The sequence below is a fragment of the Octodon degus genome, unplaced genomic scaffold (genome assembly GCF_000260255.1).
Source record: "Octodon degus isolate 3935 unplaced genomic scaffold, OctDeg1.0 scaffold00031, whole genome shotgun sequence".
NCBI classification, from domain to species: domain Eukaryota; kingdom Metazoa; phylum Chordata; class Mammalia; order Rodentia; family Octodontidae; genus Octodon; species Octodon degus.
Genome location: NW_004524607.1, coordinates 223,412 through 241,085, shown reverse-complemented (window position 1 = coordinate 241,085; position 17,674 = coordinate 223,412). Strand labels below are relative to the sequence as shown.

Here is a 17,674-nt window from a genome sequence, read left to right as displayed (position 1 = left end):
GTTCAATCCCCGGTTCCACCAAAAAAAAAAAAGAAAACAACCATACAGTTCTAGTCCTGTAATGCTCTTATGGATCCTTTAAAATCAATGTCAGCTGAGTATGATGGTGTACACTTATAATCCTAGCACTCTGGGAGACTGAAGCAGGAATACCACATGGTCAGGCTTAGCATTGCCATCTTAGGGACAGTTTCAAAATAAAAAATAAAAATGGGTTTGGGGATATAGCTCCATTGCAAAGGCTCTGGGTTTATCCCCAGCAACACAGGCACACTCATGCATGCACACATGCGTGAGGATAAAAAGGGCCAATGTTGTGAAGTACAAAAAGAAATGAACAAACAAGAAGAAAGAGTGGGAGGTGGTTAAAGTGTTGCAGTTAATGGGGGCTAGCAATGCAATACATGATCCCTGGCTGGATCCCAGACTGAAAACAAGAGCCAGCTTCAGACTTTTAGCTCTAACAAACACAGCTGAGAACTCATAGTTCTGTAATCTTTCTAATAATAATAATAACAGGAAGAAAACAATCTTTTATCTATTCCTTTTATTTATTCTAATAGGCTGGTAGGCTACCTAAATATCTTTTTTACTTGGAATTACACACAACATATAAGCTAAACAATCAGTGAGCTATTAACATATAATGTATTATTAAAAGTGATTCTGTGAAGGACTTCTTTTTTGAGACAGGGTCTTGCTATGTAGTTCAGGGTGGTCTTTTTTTTTTTGGTACCAGGAATCAAACTCAGGACTTCACACTTGTCGGGCAGGTACTGTGCTCTTGAACTATAATCCCAGCCTGCTCGGGCTGGTCTTGAACTCACTATGTAGCCCAGGCTGGCCTTGAACTCAAGGCAATCTTCCTGCCTCACAGGTGGGCCACCATGCCCAACTTCTTTATGAGACAGAGTTTTGTGTCCAACTCAGACTAATTCTGGAAAAGAATTCCCTAAAGGGAAAATTGTTGGGTTAAAGGAATATTTTTAAGATAATGAACCACAGTGGACACGGTACATTGCCTAACATCTTTACTATTTCTACTCCCCTGAACATAGTAATATGGCATATAAAACTGGTCTTGTAGGGGAGGTTTATTTTTTTGTTTTTGGTGCTGAGGACCAAACTCAGGGCTTTCAGCTTGCTAGGCAAGCATTCTACCACTGAGCCAAATCCCCAGCCCCAAAACTGGTCTTGTATACACAGTGGTTCCTTAGTAGTCTAAACCAAAGGTCAAAAAAAAAAAAAAAAAAAAAAAAAAAACCAAAGGTCAGCAAAATTTTTCAATAAAGGATGAGTTAAGTATTTTGCTTCGCAGACCACAGGGTCTCTTTTACAAATTCTCAACACTGCTACTATAGAGTGAAAACAATCAAGAATAAAGGAATGCATGTGACTATTTCCCAATAATACTTCATTTACAGAAATAAGCAGCAGACCAATTTGGCTAGGAGGCCTAGCCTGCAGTCTATACTAATCATGGTAAATCCCAACCCAACTACAGAGTAAGACAGAATCCAAGTTTAACCCAATCAGTAAAGGCAGATCTGACAGCAATTAACAATTCAGGGTTAACTGATAGATCCAAAGGGAAGAACTGATATTAAATGATTTGGAAAGAGGTATTATCTCTGTCACCAGTTAAGACTGAGGAAGTAAAAAGCCTAATTACTACTGGCCTTTCCTCCACTACAAGTGAAACCAGGCTCTGGATAGAGCCAACAATGTGTACTGTACAAGATGGAAAAACTGAATACTCAGCGAGACTCTCAAACCACTGACTAAACCAACCTCAAACATTTCCTTTTTATTGAAATTCATTTTAAATTGGGTTATCTGTTGCCTACTATGAAGATTATCCTGATAACAAAATGTACTATCACACTATAAACATGCAGCTTTATATTTCTAAGTTGATGAAGTGTTTCAGCTCACACAATTTGATAGGCAAGAAACACCTTAACATATACATATATAATATCTATATCTATCTATCTACCTATATATAGATACAGATATTATATATACATATATATATTTTTTTTAGCGGAACCAGGGATTGAACTCAGGCCCTTGCGCTTGCCAGAGAAGCACTTATTCCACTGAGCCATCTCCCCAGCCCCAACACCTTAATATTTTAATATTAGTTCTCATTTCATGTAATACATTCCTTCTACCCCTGTCTCACCTTTTTTTCCAGAAGAATTAATTTAAACAGAATTAAGACCTACAAAAAGACAAAACCCTGTATTAAAATGAGAAACTCAAGTCTATTATTTGCTATTTCCCATCCTCAAACAAAATTGTTTTATCATATAATGAACAGTCAAATTGCAGCATTTAAAAAACAGAAGAAATGAATTATACCAAGAAATTAAATGTTACTTGTGTTCTCTAAAAATTTAATGAGTCAATTAAATCTCAAATTGAAATTATCTTTTTTGGAGCACAGTGCCAATTTTGCTTGAAATAAAGGGCAGGATTTACTTACTTCTGGATGCTCAGTACATACACATGGCAGGTATTCAATAAATGTCTTGTACAGTAGTGCTGAACCTACAGCACACACGCTGCAGTGGGCTAAGCCCCCCCCCACCCCCCAGCATTCAAGCATCTGCTAACAGCACACACAGGGGCAATGGTGTCATGAGCTGCAACTCACTAGCTCCAACGCACCTGAGCTTTTTTATGGATGCTCAGTGTGCTGCCAAAAATATGTATTTCTTTGCACTGGCTGTAAATTTTTTTTTTTTTTTTTTTTTTGTGGTACCAGGGATAGAACTCAGGACCCTACGCTTGCCAGGCAAATGCTTATTCTACTGAGCTATCTCCCCGGCCCCTGGCTGTGAATTTTAAGTTCATTTTTAATAGCAAGATTTTAGCTATTTTCTTATGAAAAACTGAAATTTAATATCTATGATTTAGCAAGATGTTGTAATTAAGAGACTGACTCTTAATTTTGTGCTGTCCCCTGGCATTTTTGAATCTGCATTATCATATTTAGCTGTCTGTGAAGAATTTATGAAAATAAGAACTTTATTTTTATATTTATATTTGCCTGGACTAGCTGTGATTTTAGTAGAAGCTTCCCACAAAGCAGGAAAACACTCAGATGCCATCTTGAGAGCAGGCTAAAAGCTGGTGGTGAGCAAATTTAAGAGGAAACCCAGTTGAGAATCATTGCCATAGATTTTGGGGTTTTTTTTGGACTTTTTGAGACAGGGTCTCACTATGCAGCTCAGGCTGGGCTTAAGCTGGTCTCAAACTCACAATGATCTTCCTATCTCAGCCTCCTGAGTGCTGGGATTATAAGTGTGGGCCACCATGCCCGACTGCCATAGATTTTCGATTCAGGGAATATCCAATTCTTTACTGCTAACAGTGTTGGCTATTTTTGGTATAGGGATAGATTTGTATTGGGTACTTCCATTTTAAAAATAATTTGCATTTTTGTAGACTCCAAATCTTGAACACCAAGAAATGACTATAACAAAAAAAGCAAAATTGAAAACAGATAGTGGATTGCCCAACTTAGTGAAACTGAGAAGGGAAACTTGAAGAAACTGAGGAAATATCATTCCCATTATCTTAGTTTTTGCAAATATCTTTCTAAAACAAGTCACTGACTGCTGACAGTTTTTAAAGTTCACCGTGCAGAGCAAAACATGTAAGCCCTTCCCCAATGGGGATTTTATCACAATGGCCATGCTGTCTGGAAGTTTCCTCTCTTCATGACTTCTTAGACAGGATAAAATTACACAAAGCATCTCTGAGATTCCACTTAGCAGAAATACTATTAAAGATTGAGTCCTGAGAATCACAAGTGATGTTAGTCAGCAGCTCACCACTGACTTACAAAGGGCAGCTTGTTACTCTGTGTGCCTGGATGAAAGCACAGATATAAGTAATACTGCAAGCCTAGCAGTAATTTTGCTTTATGCCACTGGTGACATCATGAGAAGAGCTGGTGAAGCTGGTGCCTAGAAGAACACAAAAGCTAGATAGCTACAATGTTGTGTAGCTATATGATGTACTAAAATATCTCGCATAAATGCTAAGGTATCATACCTTGTGTCGAAAATGAAGGACAAGATCTCGAGGAGACAGACCTACAATATGAACAAAAAAGCTAATCTATGACTATAGTCTATTTTTTTTTCAAACTTAGGAAAGGAATGTGAAAAAATTATATGCAAATACTCAAACCTATTTACTTAGTATTTGATCAAACATACATGTGCTCAGAAATACTGCTGTCCAACAGAACTTATGCAAGGGTACAAATGCTTAAACCTGCCCTATCTAGTTGAAATGTGGCCAAGTGTGACCCACAAATTTTAATTTTAAATTGCATTTAATTTTTATTAATTTATTTCCTTTTTATTTTTTTTAAAAAAATGTTTGTACTGAGAATCAAACTCCGGACCTCAACTTGCCAGGCAGGTGCTATGCCACTGACCTATATCCCCAGTCAAAAATTTTATTAGCCCATGTTTGCAGTACATAATGATTATTCATCACTGGGAGCTGGTACACACACATAACACAACTCAATTCTTGCCATTCTCCCATCACCCTCCCTATTAATTTCAATATAAATGCAGACAACTCTACATAGCTAGTAGTCACTGTCGGGGCATTACAAATCTAATACCCTCCCCAAGTCTACAAATACATACTCTAGAAGTCAACCATTTGAGCATGGTTTTGGTCACTGGATTCCATTTGCTATTATTTAGGAAACAGTCTTTCCCAGTTATCTGCCTCAAACACTAAAATATAAGAGCAAATAATTCAGAGAAAAATGTGCTCTCAGAAGAGATGCTCTCTAAGTAGCTTGCATTACACACAGGATTGCAATTATAAACTACCATCATTTGTACCTCAAATTGGACTATGACCTCATATTGGACTAGAAATTGAGGAAGCAGAAATCAATGTGTGACTACAATATTTTGTTTTTATTTGGAAGAGGATTCTGAGTTCTTAGACACCAAAGGATATTCTGAGTTGACAAGATAGTATAAATTTAACAAAATTCCTAATTTGAAAAATCTTAGAATATAACTGAGAAGTTTCTGTTTTCTTTTCTTTTCCCTCTCTTATATACGGAACTGAGCTAGTCAGCATTAAAATAAAGGAAATAAACTTCCATTAAAATTCTGAAAACTTCACCCTGTACAATATTAGTGAAAGTTGCAACCAGTATGCCATTACCTTTCTCAGTATAAACACAGCTAGAGGATCTTTAAAGCAGGACCAGCATTGACTACTGAAAAGTTTGTCTCATGCAGAGATAGGAATTTTGATCAGGACATTTTACATGCAACCTAGCTGAGCAGAAACGAAGGCAGCTTCTCTGAGTTGTACAAAAGTTACTTACCAAGATACACTTGGGATCCTTCTAACGAAGTTCCTCCCAAGGAACTATTCATATGTTCATAAAGCTCCTATGAAACAGACTGAACTTAGATCATTTTTGATACTGAATTAGAAATACGATGATCAGAAAACAGATGGTTTTGAGGCAGCTTATGTTGCAGGTAATAAACTTAAGAACAGTTAAGGTTTCTCTGAAACTTGGCCAGTTTTAAGATAAGGCTGAACTATATAGTGAGACCCAATCTCAGAAAACCAATGTTAAAAATAAATTTAACCAGACTATTTTGGGAAATAAAGATTGTAAATAACTTACATAAGTATCTTTCTTTTCTTTTTTTTTTCCAGCTCATATCTGGAGGATAAGCATTCATTTCTTATCTTCCAGATATGAGCTGTATCCAGACAAGCCCAGGAGAGCTGGGCAATGTGACATTTCTTAGGGATTCCTTTCCTCCCTCCTCACCTCACAGGTTGGTACGGACTCCCAGGATAAATTTCCTGGCTTCCTAACTACCCTAGTCTCACCAGCACCTAGGAGAGATTCATGATATGTACAGAGTATATACAGCCTTCAGAAAAACATGTCTCCACCTTCAAGAAAATAACTGTGGTTTCTCTGGTTCAGGTTATTGGAAACTAGGAACCAGGAGCCTTGTATATAATAAACCCACTATGCAGCTTATTGGTAAGCTAAATTCACAGAAGCAATGCCATAGTCAAAAGGTTATTATTAAGAAAAACTTAAGAGTCAGGCATGGTGACATATGCCTGTAATCCCAGTAATCCCAGCACTCAAGAGGCAGAGGCAGGATGATTGTGGCAAGTTTGAGACCAGTCTGGGCTAGAGTGAGTTCAAGGCCTCTCTCAAAAAGAAAAAGAAAAGAAAGATACTTAGGTTAAGTTATTTACAATCATTATTTCCTAAAATAGTCTGATTAAATTTATTTTAACTTTGGTTTTCTGAGATTGGGTCTCACTATGTAGATTGAATTCACTATGTAGTCCATGCTGGCCTCAAACTCACAGCAATCCCCCTGCCTCAGCCTCCTGAGTGCTGGGATTACAGGCATGCACCATCATGCCTGGCTTGGTTAAATTCAGAAATATGCTGCCAGTCATGGTCCTTCAATGTTTTAATGTAAATGGATTTTTCAAAGAATGGCCTTCTTTTTGGTGATTGAAACTAGAGCTTTGATACTGAACTATATCCTATAACATCAGAGCTTTTTTTTTTTTTTTTTTTTTGAGATAAGGCTAAGTTGCCCAGGCTGGGCTTGAACTTGCGGTCTTCCTGCCTCAACTTCCCAGAGTGCTGGGGTTATAGTCGTCCATCATCATATCCATTAAGAATGTCTTTCTTTAGCTTATAAATGATTGTCTTTCACAGACTTACAAGATTTACTTGATTCAGTAATCTATCTTCAGCCAAATAAATCTATAAAAAAGTATAAAGTTACCTTTAGAATGGAAATTTGAGAAAAGTCCTTCTCTTCAAAATATGCATGTGTAATGAGCTCGAGTTTTGCTTGAAGTAAGCCATAGAGAGGCTTAAAGGAAGAGAAATTATCATTAGGTTGATAATAGTAACAACAACAAACAGCTTTTCAATTTAAAGGAGAACAGGGAGAGAAGATGAGTAACTGCCAATTTTCGGGCCTCATTTCTTGTGGATGGAAACTGACATCACCTACTTTCATTCCTGGGCTAAAGTTGGGAGGTATCTGGTACCCTGGCAATATCAACACTCAAGACTCCTAGGCCTGATCCATCACTCTGCTGCTAACCCTGGGCATTCAACCTCTCCACATCCGCTTGCTGACAAGACTATGTCTTTTTGTTGTTTTGTTTTTGAGATGCAGTCTCACTATGTAGCTCTGGTTGGCCCCAATCTAGAGATCCTGCTGCCTTAGCCTCCTGAATGATACGATTATAAGTGTATAGCCCAGCTGATAGCATATCTTATAGGACTGTCTTAAGGATTAAATAACAAGTGAAAGCACTTAGTACCTGGCACACAGAAAGCACTAACAATTAGCTATAAGATTTATAATATATTCTCATTCTGTACATTGTTCTGTTGGCTGTGGCAGCATTTAATAATTCTTACAGCAGTTCAGTTCTTATAACTAGCTCAATGTTTATACTTAAATTTATTTCCCTGTTTTCAGCCCTGTGAAGGCTCAGAACTACTCTATACCCTAACCACATGCTCTTCTTGAACAAAGTTTCTGTAATTCTTATTTCTACTTAAAGTCTTCTACCATATCCACCTTTTTACCTTTTCTAATGTTTTCTCATTTATATGTCCTCTTTAGACTTACATACAATTAGTTTTTTAAAAGTAACACTGGGGGCTGGTGAGATGGCTCAGTAGTCTAAAGCACCTACTTAGAACAAGCTTAGCAAAGCACAGGGACCGCGGTTCAATCCCCCAGCACCACATGCCAGCCAGCCCCGCTCCCTGGTGGGCTGAGCTGACCACACACACACACACACACACACACACACAATAAAAATAAAATAAAAACACTTAAAAAATAAATAAATAAAAATAACTCAGCAGACTAAGCGCCTGCTTAGGCAAACACAGGGACCAGGGTTTGATTCCCCTGCACCACACGCCCCCAGGCATGCTGAGCCAGCCACCAAGACTGGGTGCACATGCCTGTAATCCTAGTGCTGGGAGGCTGAAAACTGGAGGATCACTATGAGTCTGAGCTACGTAGTGAGACCCTGTATCAAATACATTAAAAAAAAAAAGTAACACTGGAAGTTTTCTCCCCAGTATTCCTGGTAATAATGTATTACTGCCCTCTAAATGTAAATCCATTATATTTTTACATGTAGGCTATAATGCACTATGAACAATCAGCCTTTCTGAGTGAGTTCTTTACATCTCTATGTCTGTTTCAGAGACAGATAAAATTAGATTTCACCTCAATTTTATTATTTAGGTCTAGGTGGATAAGTATTAGATATTCTCTTAGGTATGCCTTTATAAAATGGGAATAGTAAATAAATTTCAATGTTATAAAAATGACAACTATAGAATAATAAAAAGTGTCTAGTGAGGTCCTAGTTCAATTCTCAGTACCAAAAAAGAAGTGTCCAGTATAGAATTAATACCTGACATAAAATTGGGTTCTGTTAGGATTATAATTGCCCTTCAAAACAGGATTACTTGGGGACACAAGGTGTTTTACTTTCATATCTGACAGTCTCAGGCTTTTGTCTCTGATCCAACATAAAACAGTAATTTACTGATGTATATTTTTCACATTACCCTTCTGGAAACTGTATAGAAATCAGATTATGAATCTTTTTTTTTTTGCGGAACTGGGGATTGAACTCAGGCCCTTGCGCTTGCCAGGGAAGCGCTTATTCTACTGAGCCATCTCCCCGGCCCTATGAATCTATTAATTTTCAGATAGCAGGGTGTTTTATAAGAATGTTTTCTAGGAAAATGTATTCTTTTTTTTTTTGGCTAGCTCAAGTTGCCTTAAGGGCAGGTCTGGTGTGGCATGTGGAGCTGGGGATCGAACCATGGTCCCCTGTGACTGACTGGGTTTGCCCATGCCAGCACTTAAACAACTGAGCTAACTGGCAAGCCCCCCGGGGGGTGGGAATATATATATATATACAAAATATATATCTATATATTTTGTATTTTAGGGAAGGGTTCGCAGGGTGTATTTTAGGGAAGGGTTCAGAGTCTCACTACTAGATCGGACTCGTAGTGATCCGCCTGTTTACAGCCTCCCAAGAGTTGAGAGGCTGTAAACAGGTGCGTGCCACCATGCCCAGTTTGAATTGCTGTCTCAGCACACCCTGGGGGCAGGGCTGGCATGGCAGGCCCGGTGATTGAACTCCTAGCCCCTGCACTGGCTTGCAGGCACTTTAATCTGCTGAGCTATTTGGCCGGCCCTGAAAATATATTCTTGTCCTATTTATTATCTTGAAGAAAAAAGATTCTTAAAATCTTATGAAGGCTAATAGTGTTAAATTACAATGATGCTTTCTTTTTTTAGCTTAGTAATAAAGGTGAAAACCAAAAACTTTTGCAAAATCCAATTATGCAATACACATTTAAATTGCCTGTAGATATAGGAAAATGGGCAAGTATTGAAGAAATAATTAAAACCTGTCTACATTTAGTGAATAGATTAAAAAATATTGATTTAAGTTAACTAGAGAAGTGGCTAATATTGAAATTATACACACCTAATATGACACAGGATTATTCCCTACAAATGGGATTTTGTTAACTGTATTTCACAAGCAGAATTAGGTATTTGACATTAGTGCACTATGAAAATCAAATGTCATTTATTTTCTTTTAAAAAATATTTTCACGGGGCTGGTGAGATGGCTCAGTGGTCTAAAGCACCTACTTAGAACAAGCTTAGCAAATCAGAGGGACCACGGTTCAATCCCCCAGCACCACATACCAGCCAGCCCTGCCCCCTGGTGGGCTGAGCTGGCCACACACACACACACACACACACACACACACACAAATAAATAAATAAATAAATAAGATATATTGTTAAAAAAAAAAATTTTTCACTTTTGCATCAACTTGTACCTAGAAGAAACACAATTTTGAGGTGTTATTACAGTACAATTTCACCATATCATTTTTTTTCTCAAACATTTTAAAATATAAAGAGAATGTTAAGACCAAAATTTTTCACTACAATAGTCATGAATTTTTTTCTATTATCAATAAAATATGAGTAATTGTGACATTTTAAATCTCAACTATTATTTATCCAAAGTCTTGGGAACAAAACAAAAATAGACACATAAAAAGCATCATGTGAGGGCTGGCCAGACAGTTCAGCAGACTAAAGCGCCTACTTAGGCAGAGTGATCCCTGGTGTGCTGGGCTGGCCCTGCACCCAGAGGCATGCTGAGATGGCAATGGAGACTGGGTGTGGTGGTGGGCACCTGTAATCCCAGAGTCTGGGAGGCCGAAAACAGGAGGATCACTATGAATCTGATCTGTGTAGCGAGACACTGTAGATCCTGTATACCCTGTACTAAATATATTTTTTAAAAAGAAAAAAGTATCATATGCCTCGTTTTGGTCTCATGTCAACCAGCCAACTATCTGAGCCAGGGGCAATCTCTTCAACAACCTACCAGAAACCCTTCCCTCTTACCCAGTCTTGGAAAAATGTACAAAAAAGTAAAGCTACCAAAAGGCAAAGAGGAAAAGGAAATGCAAGAGCATAAATAATAAGCTCCTAAGTTTAACAATTATTAGTCTTATTAATCTCTTACTTCAATGCTTTATTCCTAAATAAAAATCTGCCATAAATGTGTAACAAACACATAAATGAATTAGTTGGTCTCTTACCAGCTTGCTTAGAACACAGACACTTTTCTGAACGGTCTCTCTGGTGATATCAGCTTGCCTAACTTTCAATGCCTATTGTGGACAAATAGATAGTCAGAAATATTTCACAGTAATATGTAGAAGACACATTTTTCAACAGGAAAATAGTATTTTAAAAAATTTCTTGCACTTAATTTAAATTCAAAATTATTCATTGAGGTCCTCAGAAAATACTTATTGAATGTACATAAATATACTATTATATAAATGTACTATGTGCCCAAAGCTATGGTAGGCACTGGGAATATAAAGGTGAAGGGACAATTGCTACTCTCAAGGAATTTATAGTGGAGACTGCCTTCTGTGTAAGTCACTACACCCAAGTCAACCATTCAGTGTAAACCAATCACTGATGATTGTGGCTTCAGAAGAGGTGAACTGTTCACAGATCAATGTCGCTGGTAAGAAGGGCTCGTTGTTGTTGGTTTCTTTTTGGCAGAACCGGGGATTGAACTCAGGCCCTTATGCTTGCCAGGGAAGCACTTATTCCACTGAGCTATCTCCCCGGCCAAGAAGGGCTAGTTTAAGAGATGACAAGAACAGACAGGTTGTTTCTCCAGAATGGAAGACCTGTCATAGTTCTAAATTAGTCAAGCTACACAAGGCTGGAGGACATCCTAGCAGACTTGTGTAACAGGCCAATGCTGCATTCATAACTTATTTCTCAGTGACTGTGGAGTGGTTTGTGTTATGGCTTGTATCTAGGTGCCCCCCCCCCCACCGCCAAAGCCTTATGAACTTGTAACTGGGGCTTTTAAGAGGTAGATGGGTCCAAGGTGTGTGAATGTGGATTAAGGGTGTATGATACTAGGATTAAGGGTTTGTGGTACAAAAATTAGTACACTGATTGGTTTAGCAGAGTTCTGAATGTAAATAACAGGAAGACCCACCCTGGGTGTGGGTTGTATGACCCAAAAGGCTTATAGCCAGAATAGGATAAAAATGACAGAAAAGATGGCAGGCTGCTCGCTATTGCTGACTCCTGCCTGCCCTGCTATGAACTGTTTCTCCTCTGTGATGTCCCCATACCATTCCACCCTGCCTTAGACCCAACTATGGAATGAAATTTATAAATCCTGGGCCGGGGAGATAGCTCAGTAGAATAAGCACTTGCCTGGCAAGCGCAAGGGTCTGAGTTCAATCCCCGGTTCCACCAAAAAAAAAAAAAAGAAAAGAAAAAGAAAGAAACCTATAAACTGTGTGCTGAAATACACAGTTCCTCCTTTACCTGTGTCAGGTATTATCTCTCAGCAACAAAAGTAACTGAGACGCTATGTGACATTTCTGCAGATCTCTACAAACCTTGATTTGGTCCACTTCAGATAAAGTTTTGAGTGAAGCAAAAACAGTTTTTCCTCACATTTGATTTGTCCAGAGGACCAAGGAGACTAGTCTTAAATTGGTCATTAAACTAGGTCAAGAGTAGACTTTGCTTTTAAGTGGATTCACCCATTATGTCCTACCTTCATTCACAGAGAATTAAGAATTTTCTCTTAGGTCTTTTTCATGTCTGGTATATTTGTTCAATTTCTCAGATGTAGCTAAAAAACATGAAGTAGTGGGCAACTCTCATGTACTGTATAGTGGATCAAGCTGAGGTGTTAAGAGACAATACATGAAAGAGATGCAGGGCATGAGAATTGTTGTTAAAGATAACAGCTGTGAGGGAAAGAAATATATGGAAGAAATACTTTTACTATTACTTATGTTATCTATGAAGCATAAGAGGAAGTGGAGGAGCTGATTTCTTTCTTTTTAAAAAAAAATTTATTTATTTTTATTTATTTGTGTGTGTGTGTGTGTGTGTGTGTGTGTGTGTCCAGCTCAGTCTGCCTGGGGGCAGGGCTGGCTGGAATGTGGTGCTGGGGGATTGAACCGCGGTCCCTGTGCTTTGCTAAGCTTGTTCTAAGTAGGTGCTTTAGACCACTGAGCCATCTCACCAGCCCCTAGGAGCTGATTTCTAAGAAAGGGCAGCATTCAATTTATTTCACATATTAAGATAACAGTATGTGAAGGGATCAGTGCACAAAGTTATTAGGCCAACTTAATCTCAGGTTTCTTTTAGCTTTAGGTTTCTTTTATATTTTCTGCTTTACTGACGCAAAACTGACAAACTGTATGTGATAATGAGAACAGTATCTTTACTTTTAGATTTTTACTCATTATACAGACATTAACTGATTTTGGGTATCCTGGAATTTGCACTTGTAATTCGCTCACAAAACATTTAGAGAAAAAAAACCTCACACACAGAGTACATGTGATAGAACATTAAGAACTGCTGATTCTCCATGATGAGCATGCGCTTGTACGATTCTTGTGATACACCCGCATGTTTCAAACTTTCAATATAAAGACAGAAGAAATCTACTAAGTTAATTGTCTACCTCAGGAAGCTTCTGAACCTAATGATTGCCCATGCTCTAGTTTTAGAGATACTAATTCAGTTAGTAGCAGGAACATGTATTTGAAGAAAAAGAAGAACGGGCTGGTGAGATGGCTCAGTGGTCTAAAGCACCTACTTAGAACAAGCTTAGCAAAGCACAGGGACCGCGGTTCAATCCCCCAGCACCACATGCCAGCCAGCCCGCCCCCTGGTGGGCTGAGCTGGCCACACACACACACACACACACACATAAATAAAATTTAAAAAATAAAAACAAAAAGCCCCAGTTAATTCTTGTTAAAAGCTACTGTTGTTCTAGAGCTGTGGTTTTCAATTTTGATTATGCAGTAGAACCCCCTGGCGCACAGAATTAAGTCAGTGGCCTGGTCATCCTAGCTCTCAAAGCTCCTCACTGACTCTCATTTGGAGCTAAAGGCTGAAAATCACTCACTACTTTAGAGCATCATTGATCTCCCACTAATAAGGCTTGGGACCAACAGAGCAGTCAAACACAAAGTAATCACAGTAACTGAGCTTTGGATGCTGAAGGAAGCCCCACAACCAAGTAGCTAAGAGTAAATTGGAACTAATCAATTGGTTGAATGGCTAGGCTGTGGCCAAGTAGGCTGGGTTCTCTATCTCATTTCTGGTTTCTAAAAATGCTATCTTGTCAGGATCTTGGCAGTTCTCAAAAGCTGCTGTGGTTCCAGGAGCCATCCAATTTGTCAACTGTTTTCTTTTGTTTAAATAAACACTAACGTTCACTAGAATCAGGAATGCTATGGTTTGGACAGGTATCCCCAGAAGCTTACGTGTAACAGGCTTGATCCCAAGTCTGTGTGCTATTGGGAGGTGGTAGAACTTTCAAAGATGGAGCCTCACTGGATGAAGTTAGGTCACTGGGGCTACCCTTCCAGGATATCCTGGGATCCCAACCCCTTCTCTCTTTGCTTCCTAGCCTCCTCTGTTATACACCCCAGTTCTGATGCACTCCCAGACCCCAAGTCTAAAGCAAGTAATTATGAGCTGAAACCATGGAAATCACTAAGCCAAGATAAACCTTTTCTCATTCCATAAGCTGATTATTTCAGGTATTTTGTCACATGAAGGAAAGCTAACAAACATAAGTATCAAACACTAGAAACAGAAAAGTAGAAGGCAATATGAAACTTTAATGTAGTACTTCAAAGACAAATGGATAATGTGGAAAACACTATCTAAAAACAATGTACACTGGGCCGGGCAAATAGCTCATTGGTCTAAGCACCTGCCTGGCAAACACAAGGACCTGGGTTCAGTCCCCAGTACTGCATGCCATGCTGGCCCCAGGTTGAACTGGCCACTGAAACTGGGCATGGTGGTGCACGCCTGTAATCCCAGCACTGGGGAAGCTGAGATAGGAGGATCAGTACGAGTCTGAGCTGTGTAGCGAGACCCTGTACCAAATAAATAAATAAAAGATTAAAATTTTTAAATGTACAAAATATACCCTATATATTCATAGATGCCCATCTCGATTTATAAAAATATTAGCATGAATAAATCAGTACTATAGGAGTAGCAATTACAAATTATTTATAAAAATAAAAAACATCACAAGTGCCACATGAAAAATATGAACTATACATTTCCCTAAGTGACCAACACCTAAGAAAGGATTTTATAGTTTTTCTATTGTTGCTCATTAACTATCATACCTTGGCTTCAATTTGTCGGTAGCAAGAGATACCATATACTGTGTCTCCAATTCCATTTCTGGGTGGCAAGTGAAAAAATACAGTATCTAAAAGATACACAGGAAAATATAAATACTGAGGGAAATCACCCTTATTAATAATGAAACTTTAAGTTATACTTCAATCATTAATACAAAAATGATGGCATATCAAGGAACCCATGCCATACTTATGTTCAGCATCACAACCACTGATTTTTAAGAATTTCTCTGAACTCCTTGTAGTCCAAGAGGCTGAATTATAACAGGATAAACTGAGGCTTAATTACAGGAAACATGTACAGAGGACTGTTCAGATTAATAGAAAGTAGTGTCAAAAACTAATGGCAATATGTGAATCTTGAATGGATCCTAGAAATTTTGGGGGACAAATGGGGAAACAGATTGTCTGTTAGATGGTATTACGGAACTGATGTCAAATCTCTTAGCTATAATAATGATCTTAGTCTTACGAGATCATGTATTTAGAGCTGAAGTGCTTCACTGTTTCCAACTAACTTTAAAACAGTACAGATAAAAACTATATCCATAAAGAAGGTCTGTAGACTCTTCATGTTATAGATGGTATCTAGATGACCCCCAAAGTCTCCTTTGCTCATAGGTGGGGCTTTTGGGAGGTGACTGGATCAAGGAGGCATGATACTAGTGGATTATCACAGGTGCGTTTACAGCTAAATGTGATGTTGGGAGGTGAAGTCTGGTCAGTGGCAGGGGTTCACTGGGGGCATGGCCTGGAAGGACATCTCCTTTCCTCTTTTCTTGACTTCTCTCTGCTTCCTGCCAGGCCATGACCTGTTTGTCCTTAGCACTGCCCCTCTGCTATGCAGCCCTGCCTTGGAACTAGCTGAATTGGACTGAAACCTCTACAAACTGTGAGCCAAAATAAACTTTCCCATCTTTAAACTGTGGCTGCCAGGTATTATCTCTCAGTGATGAGAGATAAGTATAAGAATTTACTATATTTAATTCAACTTTTCAGAATTTTTAAAAACTTTGTAATAAAAAAGGAGAAAAAAGATTTCTGAAATTATAAACACTACATTTAAACTGCATAGAAACAGTCTGATTTCATGAAAAAATTATTTAATATGACATTAGGAAAACAGGTTATCAAGCGAACTTTAACCTGGTAGAGCCTCGTATCCTTCATGAAGTCTAGCAAGGTACTCATTTATGAGTCAGAGGAAGGCTCAATAAGAACTTCATAGCACTGTTTTCTCTGAGTTACTCACTCTTGTAAGCAGAGCACTAATGACATTAATTTCAGAGGTGGAGAAACAACCACAGCTGTTCCCATGTAGGCACTGGGATAACTAAGCCCAGCAAGCCTAGACTAGCATTCAAGCAGTATATAGCTTGTACAAGGAACCTTTGCTTTCTGCTTTTGAGAGGAACTGACAGTACAACTGGAAGGAGTGCTCCCAGCAGCAGCCATCATGCTCTGGACTTACTTAGCTAGGGCTGCTCTCAGAGGTAGCTAAGGATAGCAAGCTGCAGTCAATGTTCAGTCCTCTCTGAACAGTATTTTTTTTTTTTTTTTTTTTTTTTGGTGTAGGTGGCATAGGGGTTTGAATCCAGGGAGCACTGAGCTACATCCCGAGCACCTGCTTTTTATATTTTCAGACATAGTTTTGTTAAGTTGTTAAGACTGGTCTTGAACTTGTAGTCCTCCTGCTTTATCCTTTCAAAAAGCTGACATTATAGGCATATGCCACATCTGACTATCACATCAATATTTTAATAGTTACAATAACCAAAGACATTTCTTTTACCAGTGAATTTAGAATCTTTAGCCTGTTTTTATTTTTTTTTAATTTTTTTTCAAAATTTTATTGATAAACAGATAGCAATGAGACAGTTTCAAATCAAATCGGAAATACAGATTCAACAAATAACACACTGCATATATTCTTCTTAGTGGTTAATTGCTGTACAAAATGCGGACTTGAGATCCTATTTACAAACACCATTAGAACAAATCATTCTATTCATTAAGAGAATGCAACTATATAGCTATCCTAACCACTTTGAATACACAGATACAAAATGGACATTCATCTGTATACTCCATTTTTTCTAAGTTCCGTTATTGAATATTATAGGTGTGTAAACTCAGCAAAATATTCTAAAAGAGTCCAGTAGCCCATTGTTTTTATTTTTATTGGTGTATGTTTGTGACACATAATAAATCCATTTATTGTGGGAAATCAGTATGTATACATATCACATATTGATCCTTCTTACTTTCTTCTCCCTATCCTTCCCCCTTGGCTGTCCCCCACCACCAGATCTTTAAAAAATGGTACCTAGTAATTGTTCCCCCATTTCATCACATACCTTCCTGATAGTTGTGTGCGCCATCTGGTAAGGCAAGGAAGGGCAGATACTTCCATTCTTCAGGTAAAACGTGGCTATCATGTCCATCTCCTGGAATCAGGGGTGGATAAGAGAATTCAACCTGAAATGATAAGAAATGTTAGCTTAAAAGTGGTTAATGAAAGGAATTACCTTTTTTTTTGTGGTACCAGGAATTGAACTCAGGCCCCTGTGCTTGCCAGGCAATCACTTGTTCTACTGGGCTGTCTCCCTGGCCCTGAAAGGAACTATCTTATCCTGATAAGCAAAATGCTTTTGAACCCTGAGTGACAGACATGGTTAAGCCACACTTATTGATGACATTTGACATTATTAGCAAACCTATGGCACAGAAGAAAAAAAGGGGCCAGGGAGATAGCTCAGTAGAATAAGCACTTGCCTGGCAAGTGCAAGG

The 17,674-nt window shown here is 38.4% G+C and overlaps 1 protein-coding gene across 3 annotated transcripts in view; it reads right to left on the bottom strand.

The window, feature by feature from the left end:
- Avl9 (AVL9 cell migration associated) overlaps nucleotides 1–17,674 on the bottom strand; it is a 57,393-nt gene that overhangs the window by 26,894 nt on the left and 12,825 nt on the right. For 2 of the 3 annotated variants that reach the window (XM_004629551.2, XM_023713455.1), the window contains exons 2-8: nucleotides 17,242–17,362; nucleotides 14,867–14,952; nucleotides 10,745–10,816; nucleotides 6,840–6,929; nucleotides 5,384–5,450; nucleotides 4,069–4,109; nucleotides 2,189–2,227 (exon numbers count right to left, since the gene is read on the bottom strand). In XM_004629551.2, the coding sequence (XP_004629608.1) occupies nucleotides 2,189–2,227; nucleotides 4,069–4,109; nucleotides 5,384–5,450; nucleotides 6,840–6,929; nucleotides 10,745–10,816; nucleotides 14,867–14,952; nucleotides 17,242–17,362 (516 nt within the window). The remainder of the gene's footprint in view (nucleotides 1–2,188; nucleotides 2,228–4,068; nucleotides 4,110–5,383; nucleotides 5,451–6,839; nucleotides 6,930–10,744; nucleotides 10,817–14,866; nucleotides 14,953–17,241; nucleotides 17,363–17,674) is intronic. The other variant, XM_023713456.1, reaches the window with a different exon arrangement.